Source organism: Heterodontus francisci, chromosome 13, assembly GCF_036365525.1.
Source record: "Heterodontus francisci isolate sHetFra1 chromosome 13, sHetFra1.hap1, whole genome shotgun sequence".
Classification (NCBI taxonomy): Eukaryota; Metazoa; Chordata; class Chondrichthyes; order Heterodontiformes; family Heterodontidae; genus Heterodontus; species Heterodontus francisci.
Window position 1 is genome coordinate 11664318 of NC_090383.1, and position 8975 is coordinate 11673292.

Genomic DNA, 8975 nt, shown 5'->3' on the forward strand with positions numbered 1-8975 from the left:
GTTGTTCCCCACCAAACCACCACCGCCCCAACCATTTCTTTCTTAGTCCCTTTGTGTTCGGACGGCCGCTCTCCTGCCATTTAGACCTCATCCAGACACATCTTTTGCTTCTTTACTTGGCTTTGTGCCATGAAACCTTATGTGATTTTATCTCTTCTGCCCTCCACCCTTCCTTTTTTTTCCTCACTTCCCCCCCCACCCATTTTCACTCGCTCAAAATCTATTACATTTCTAACCTTTGCCAGTTCTGGTGAAAGGTCATTGACCTGAAACGTTAACTCTGTTTTTCTCTCTACAGATGCTGCCTGGCCTGCTGAGTAGAGTCATAGAGCATTTATGGCACAGAAGCTGGCCATTCACCCCATCAAGTCCATGCCTGCTCTCCACAGAGCGATCCAGTCTGTCCCACTCCCCCATTTTCTGTTTTGTTTCAGGTATCCAGCATCTACTATATTTTGCTTCTGGGCCAGATAAATTGCTTTAGTTGAAGAAGAAATGTTGGCAAGGACACTAGCAGAACTCTCCTGCTGCTTTTCAACTAGTGCGATGGGATCTTTTATATTCACTAAAGCAAGCAGGTGAGGCCTTTAGTACTCTCTCAGTATGGTCAAGCTAGATTATATGCTCAAATCTTGAGCAATCTTGAACTCATACCCTACTGACTCAAAGACTTGAGTAGTCACTGGGCCAAGCTGTCACTTATGAAGCTCTCTATTGGCAGGTTTTCTTCCTTTTAAAGATGGGATTTAAGATTTTTCCCAGCATTCACGCTTCACCTCACTAGAAGTTGAATAACGGGTCCATTTTGCCTCTGGCCTCTGTCTAATTTAACCACCTGTAAACTACAAGGAGCAGCCCAGTGTTATTTTACACTGTTTGCGATTTAGACCTCACTACAATTACTTTTGTATGCATTCCAGTCCCTAAACCCTTCATCTTATTATCGGTAAGCTTTTCAAGATTGCTATGCCAAAAATTTTAATGTGCCACATGTCAGAAAGCGCTTTGAAATGGTGGGACTCACGTCGGTACACGTTTTGAAACATTTTAGATTCTTAGTTTGCCTGCCCCCCAGCTGAGAAAAAAGGTTTCATTGCGAGTTTTCTTTCAAGCACATATACTTCAGACAGATGTGGATTGACGATTTATGTACAAACCCTATATTTATCTTTGATTACATATAAATACAAATTAGCTATTTTCTAAAAAGTGGTTACAATAGCAATAAATACAAAATAAGAATTCGACCATTATACTTCATGTGTTGGGGGTTGAACCCATATAAACATGTACATCTGAAATTCAATTAAACATCATTTAAAAGGAACAATTCTCTGATTAAAATATTTATTTTCCCAATTTCTTTTTAAGTAACCATAAATATATTTTCAAAATAGATGTTCCTATTTTGTTAATTTTTTTATATAAATAGTGTCTTCATTGGGAAATAGTAAAGTGTCAAGTTTTTTTCTCTCTGATAAATTTTTCTGTTTTAACGACATCCACAACCCTCCACAACCATATCTTGGTAGTTCTTTAATACAACTTTGTCGTATTCATCAAGATAAAGCATTGAGATGGGACTGAGGTCCGTTGGGACGCAGCACGCCCTGGGAATGTTTGCATTGACAGAGTTCACCAATGTCTGCACAATGGCATGGTTCGTTGAGTTTAAGTGATCTGCCAGTGGAAAGGGGCACTCTCCTTGGCAGTAAAAAGCATGATATCCCGGAGGTGCCACTATCCAGTCATTCCACCCCACATCACTGAAATCCACGTATAAAGGATGCCGCTTGCAGCTAGACCTGAGCCTCTTCTTCTGCTTGTGTTTGGCCTGACGCCTCACTCTTTTCTCAAGAGTGTGTCCTTTGCCATTGTGGCTAAACGTCACCAATAATGGCCTCATCTGAGGCCAGCTTTCTTCATCTTGGTGCAAGGACCGACTGATCCTGATATGTCGCTTTGAATGTCTGCACTCCTGGTCTAGGTGGATGACCTCCACCATAAACCCATGGTTGGGCTGGCCCTGTACGGTCCATCTCATAACAGAAGGGCTGACGTCAAAGCTCTCCCACTTGCTCACACTGTGGTGCACAAGCTTCGTGTCCAGCAATCGTGTGATGGGATCGCTGCCAGAGGACGCCGGCGATTTGAGAATCTCGTAAACGTTGATGCGATGGTAACCACCGCTGGCGTTTACACAGGCTTCTCGCACCTGTTTGCGGTAGATCCTCAGTTCTGCCGAGGTGATGAGTTCCTCCCTCGGTATAGAGTTCAAATTGAAGAAAAAGCGACGGGTTGCCTCCCCTCTGGCTCCAGGCAGCTCCTCCATTGGTTCTAAGATAAGAGAACAACCGTTAGCCACATTGCAAGGCTCACTGGTAACTTGACCTGACATTATGTTGAAATGCATGAAACACAACCACCCAATGTTGATGCCGAAACATCTTGTTTGAGTTAATTATTACATAGTGTATTTGTTACAATACCATAATAAATGGTCAATAGATAGTAATACCATCTCAGGATGCTTTGAACAAAAGATGTTTTCCCCCTTGTGATCTAATTTTCACTAACAAAATATGAACCCTGCCATAGAGCCTCTCAACATCAGAAACGTGCAAAAGGAAATAGTCCAAGAGGTTAGATTATAGTCAAAAACAGTACAATCTATTTCCCAGCTTCATCAGGCTGTAGACTTTAAATGATATTTGTATATCAGCCGTTTTAGGGCACTGTTGGGTTGTAAACGAAAGATGTTTAAGTCGATCTATTTATTTTTAGCTTTAAACCTGAACTATTAGGAAGAGGAAACAGAACCAGAGAGCCCGCGCTACTCGTGCCTGGTATTCCGACTGAAGTCCTTATTTTGCATAAATGTCATTCACCACAGGAATGTTTCCAAATCGTTAGTGATGTGCAGGGGATCCAACCTGAGACTTTTGCATGGCCAAGAATTCCATTCGCAAAGCTGCAAAGATGAGCAGCGTTCATTTGCCCAGCTTGCTGAGTTGTTTGGAAGACGCATTTTAACGTCGAAGGTGCAAATAACCATGGGGGAATGAATGTGGTCACATGCGATTGCGCTCAAGGGTCCCTCAATGCCAGTGCAATAAAGAGCACTGGTCCAAACCACACTGTCCCTGGATCGCCATATAAGTGCCACCTGTAAACACTCTCCGGCTCATACAAGAGATTGCGCCATATTATGTAATTACCTTTTAAAGGTTTAGCCCCTGAAGCGATTTGTAAATAGTCCCATTCACATTGTAAACACGCCGCATTTTTTTTTTACTCGTTGCCAATGTGCTCTACTGTGCATTTGTTGAAATGTGGAGTATGGTGTTAACACAGCCGAGAAATGCAGTAACTATTTCAGTTCTAAGTTCTAAGAATATGTACCCCATGCTTAATAGCATGCTCAACTTTCACACTTATTTTCAGCTGGGAGCGGTTTCCCTGGGGGGTTGGGGGGAGGTGGTGATCTGCATTTGGCTTCTTGTAATTAAAAAGTCCAACGGATTCAGAACAAAATGCAAAAGTTCAACCAGGCCAGTTTAAATTAAACGTGGGTGTATAGCAAAAGAACCGCATCAGAGGGCAGGAATTGCGCTGTGGTCGTTAGGACCTCGGAGACACCGTAACACCGTGATACAAGATTGGCATCAGATGCAAATACTTTTTCTGAACACGGTGGATTTATTAAGACTTGCTGAGGGTGTTTTTTTTTTGGTGCTGGGAGATGCCGATTCGACATTGTTGTAAATAAAATTGCTGTGCTTGTGAACCAACCGTATCTGCATTTAATATCCTACTCTTGCAAACTTCTTTTTGAGAGATGTGTAGTGCTATTTCAATGTCCCCATCATGAGGGTTAATGTTCTAATAGATTTGCACGCTAGGCCAATGTGTAAACTAAGGCACTTAATCTACTTGGTTTGGGATCCACCCACCCAATACTGCACCGTGCCCCAAGCATTTGAGGAAGGATTCCCCGGACTGTCTTCAAAGTATTCATGCAATGAATCTATGCAAGACCAAGGCATTGTCTAAACTCTACAGATACCTAGTATCAATAATTCAAAGATCTGTGTGAACGACAAAAGGATTCTTTCACCGGTGTGCTAGTGAGGATTATTAAAGTATCAAGTCCCAGCTACCTGTTTGTGTGTGTGTGATCTCTGCAAAATATATGTAACATCCCGTGTGAAACAAAGGGTTCTAGAAACACGCAAATGCCTTGCAACCTCTCCCCAAACAAAAGCCAAAGCCCAGATAAGATAAGCTTCAGGTGGGTCGGGGAGGATAAATATTTATGGCCATTGTTGCACACTCTCTATCTCGGAATGCAAAAATGCGCCCACGTCATAAAACAAAAATAGCAAATCATTCACCAGATCGCCATTCCACCACAACTCTCGCCATGTACTGGACTGTCAAGGCAGAGACATCTTGCATTTTGGCCCCACGGTCTCTGAGGCAGAAACTCGCCGCGGGACAGCTAGCAATAAGGGTAGAATGTCGGGGGATGGAGTGAAAGAATGAGAGAGTTGTACCTGTTTTAATCGACTGTGTTGTAAGCCAAGTGAGCAACCAACAGGGAATGCAACTTGAAAAGAGTGTTGGTGGTCCAAAATGGAATGAGTTTGCTCAAGTCATCAAAGAGCTGGCAGTATAGATCATAAATATTGTATATAAATGTGTCTATTTTACACATATGGAATTACTAGTGTACATTCGGTGTGTTATATGTACACAGATAGAATTGATACTATTGATTGGATTTAGCCCCATATTAAGGCAGCTGGGCTGGGTGATGACTCGAGCTACCTGGCTGGCCTTAGCTTATAGTCTTACCTTCATGATGGAAGCTCCTGACTGTATTGGCGTGGCTGGCTGGCCTTTCGGGGAACTGGGTCAGCACCGAGACCCCGTGCTGCTGAGCTTCTTCCCCGGAGTGTAGCTTGTACAGGTCCACCATGTACTGCGGGATCACCGGGTTCTTGCTGGGGTGAGGGCGACGCCGGAGGCCGAACATGTTGAGCAGCCGGAGCTCGAACTCCTGGAGCATGTCCTCGCTCTGCGGGGGGCTCGCCCGGCCCGAGTTGGCTTGCTGCTCGGCGAACTTCCTCCGGCCGACCTCGGGGATGAGCCCGGCCGAGCCTCCAAAGAGAACTTGACAGAGCAAGAGCACCATCAGAGATTGTCTGCCGGCAGTCATCGTGTCTCTGCGGGGAAGCAACGGGAGGAGGAGACGTTATTCCGTGCTCACAAATGGAAAATCGAAGCAACACAGACACACACATACAGTCAGAGGAGAAGCATATTGAGAGTGAGGGACAGACAGGGGGGAAATATAATGAGAGGCAGAGGTGGGGAGAGGAAGATAAGAAAATCAAAGTGAAAGGGATTTTGGTACAATGTAAGACAGGGACTGTTAGAGAATGGGAGGGAGGGAAAAAAAGCTACTTTAATTCTGAATGAGTGCTGGAATTGAAGCAAAAAAAAGGAGATAGAAGGGCGAAAAAAGTTTTTTTTTAATGAAAAATGGTGAGTCGCACACACACGTGTGCATGTGAACCTTCTTGTTTACGTTTCCTGAGCTGTTGAGTCTGTTCAGAATGGGACAAGATCACAGAGCCGGGAGAAAGGCAGACAGACAGGTGCTCTCTTCGCCACTGCTGGTGCCTGGGCTCACTGCAGCAAAATGCACATTCCGCCCCCTCCTCCCCTCCCGGGTTACCTTTCACTGAACAGTGGCCGAGTTCAAAAACAGCATGGGTCCATTGAAACGCGGAGATGTGGGCGAGCTTTTAAATTCAACGCAGCGTGCCGCTCTCTGCCAGCCCAGTCTCGCTTCGCTCCTCTTTCTCTCTTGCCCCCCTCCCGAAAATAAAGGCTTGCAGGACGCCGAAACATCTGGTTTGGGGGGGGGGGGGGGGGGGAATGTTCACAGGACTTTTTTTTCTCTCTCCTTTTTTCGACTGTTTTCACATCCACCAGAAGTTTGTTTCCCTGTTGTGTCTGGAGCACAAAGTTCTCTCTCTCTCTCTCTCTGGGTCTCTGTCACACACCAGCCCCTACATTAGAAGCTGTTGTGTCTTGCGACCAGAGTGTAACTACCTGTATTGGCAGCAAGCGGCCGCTCAGGACTCCCCTATCGCCGGCGTCTTTCGCCCACATTGCTTGCTGTTAATTCTTTCTCTCTCTCGTCCCGACGTTAGGAAGATCTCCAGACAGCAGTCCACCTTTTTGCACAGGTCAATATCAGAGGCAGTGAGACCAAACTTTGATATATATTATATATATTAAAATATATTTAAAATATACAGGAAAGGGGAACAGAATCCAAACAAATCATCCAAAAGCAATCTGGTTTACTCACTGAAAACACCAAACAAGTAGCGATTCAGAAAAGTCCATCATTTTTTGACAGGATAGCCCCTATATATATATATCCCGAGTGAGTGCAGCAGCTATTTTTTTTTTTGGCTGTTTTTTTTTTGATGTGTGGCAAGATTCCTTCTTCTGCTGCCGCACAGTAATTGAATGAGTTTTTTTTAATGCGTTCTTTGTTGCTCTCTGATGTCATGACAAAGCAGCGTTCTGCCAATCAAATCGGGTAATGATTCCTGTCACAGACTCGACATTCAGATCATAGTTAGAGATTGTCTTTGGCAGCCGAAAGAAAAAAAAACCTGGGAAGCCTAGGGAGAGAATGCACGAAGCAGCAGGAGTAGCAAATTGCCCTTCGCATTTTTTGGGGGGAGAATGCAGGAAAAACTTCCACAGTGCAGGAAAAACTTCCACAGTGCAGGAAAAACTTCCACAAGTGCTTTTTTTCTTTAAAAACACACAAATACCCACCTCTTAAATACCGCCTTTTAACCCTTTCAAAGCTCCGGCTCGCCCCGGGACACGGTGCTTTTTAACCCCACCATGATACATGCAGGTTGGGCTATAATTATCTAAGGGGCGGTAGGTTTGAAGGGCAGATTTTGTACATTATATACGGCTTGGTTCTGTGCACAGTAGGACTCCAAGAAGTCAAATTCCGATCACAGAAATTAAGTCGCACTTTTCCTGTTAACCCGCACACTGAACTCAAATGATTTTTTTTTAAAGGTAGAGCGAGCTCCTTAAAACATTTCTTAAGGGGACCCATAAATCAAGAACTTCCCTTCAACAGTACGTGCAAGCTCTGAATCTGGAGATAAGTATCTCGCTGCTTACAGCGATGTCAGTAGTATTGGGAACTCCCGGTGGGACAATCAGGAGCAGGACTTTATACACTGACACGCAAGAAGGTTCATCCAAGAGATGAAGGAAGGGAGGAGGAGGATTGCAAAAAAAAAAGGTGCTTCCTCAATTTTATGGGCGTTTAATAGCAGAGCGAAGTTTGTGAGTTTTGCTAACCAACTAGTGTAGGCTTTTTTTTTAAAAAAATCTACCAGTAGAGACTAGTGATCGGACCGAAGATGTCAGGCAGGGATGTGGTCCGGGAAAGCACTTGTGTTCCCTGGATAGATGTTGGAATACATTATGAACCGAAACAAGGTCAGGTCTGACTATGCTGGAGAGAGAAAGGCAGAGAGCTCCGGGAACACTGCGCCAACATCTGGTCAGCTTGCGAACGGCCAGTGGATTAAATTTTCCAGTTTCACAACAACGGCTCCTTTGTACAGCTCTCGAACGCAGAAGAGTCAAATCATTTTGAGATTCCGCTAACATAAAATCGGATTATCCTCCCCTCTCCGCTGCAGTTTATAACCTCTTAAAAAATAATATAGAAAAACTTTTTTTATTTTCTGGAAGGAAACATCCAGGTGTGAAAGTCATGTGGGTGCCGTGGCGAGCGGGGTGGGAAGAGAAGTTGAGGCGATGAAAAGGCGACCTGGATTAGAGAGGGACGGAAACTTAAAAGCAGAGAGAGAACAAGTGTATGACAAGAGGGAATAATCCAATGATTATGGGACATGGCTTCTGCTGTGCTCTAGTAAGGAAAAGTAAGACATGTGACTGAATTTAAAAGGATATGGAAGAACAAGTTAAAAGTAATTTCAAGTATATCAATTATTTTAAAAGTCAGTCATACTGTAATAATAATGAATATCATCCCTTGCTGTTGGCCTGGTGTGATGAACCCGTTGAAATAAGTAAATAAGTTAAATCTCAGCTCCCTTACCTGATTGAGAATATTGCATTAGATCACGAAGCTGGAAGCCGGCTGCTCCTGTCAGCGGGATTTGATGAAAAGGTGCAGAACGGGGCGGAAAGGCGAACCATCTCACTGGGTGAGGAATCTCGGAGACATAAGACGTTATCCCTGGGTGCACGAAACGAGAGAGGAGGCTCCGGGCGCCCGATTTAAAGCATCTGCAGCAAGTCAGTTCTTCCAAGCGGATGACTTCACACTCGCTCATGCAAGGCACTCGTTGACTTTACTCCTTTCGCCTTCCTACATTGTGGCTGGCAGAGGGAATGTTTACAGCACAGAAGTGACTCACTCATTTGAGTAGACGATCTTCATATAACGTCATTACATCACAGAGGATTTTTGTATTAAAAAAGGTTCTGTGTTCAGTGAGTGCAAACAGGGTGACTGATGCTGTGTCTGTGACACAGGGAGTTTCCTACAGTGTCATAGGTTTTCGCCGTCAGAGAGAGAACTGTTACAAAGCGGACTGGTAAAAAAAATGTACTGGTTACAAGTCCTGGGAAAAGCTACATGACACGGGTTTACGCGCCAGCAGTCAGATCTTTAAACAACGTCGAGTTCACACACAAAAAAGTCTGGGAAACTCAATATGTTTAAGCGGTACATATATAAACTGCAACCACTGCTTAGAATCACAGATATCCCTGACATTTATACTTTAATCAAATGCAATAATGTTGGGTCTCTTAATAGGAAACAGATTGATGCTGCGGATTATTGGTCCCTTGTGATTCAGCGAACACTCGTTGTCATGTCT

General features: G+C 44.2%; 1 protein-coding gene across 3 annotated transcripts; it reads right to left on the bottom strand.

The window, feature by feature from the left end:
• Positions 1–1163: 1163 nt before the first annotated feature.
• Positions 1164–8609, bottom strand: bmp2a (bone morphogenetic protein 2a). 3 transcript variants are annotated; one of them, XM_068045732.1, is made up of 3 exons: positions 8186–8609; positions 4858–5228; positions 1164–2337 (listed from the first exon to the last, which is right to left on the bottom strand). In XM_068045732.1, the coding sequence occupies exons 2-3, from the start codon at positions 5219–5221 to the stop codon at positions 1493–1495; spliced, it is 1209 nt and encodes a 402-aa protein (XP_067901833.1). In that variant the 5' UTR covers positions 5222–5228; positions 8186–8609; the 3' UTR covers positions 1164–1492. The 3 variants fall into 3 exon arrangements, with proteins under 3 accessions (XP_067901833.1, XP_067901832.1, XP_067901834.1); XM_068045731.1 differs by lacking the exon at positions 8186–8609 and adding an exon at positions 6386–6512; XM_068045733.1 differs by lacking the exon at positions 8186–8609 and adding an exon at positions 5744–5825.
• Positions 8610–8975: the final 366 nt, after the last annotated feature.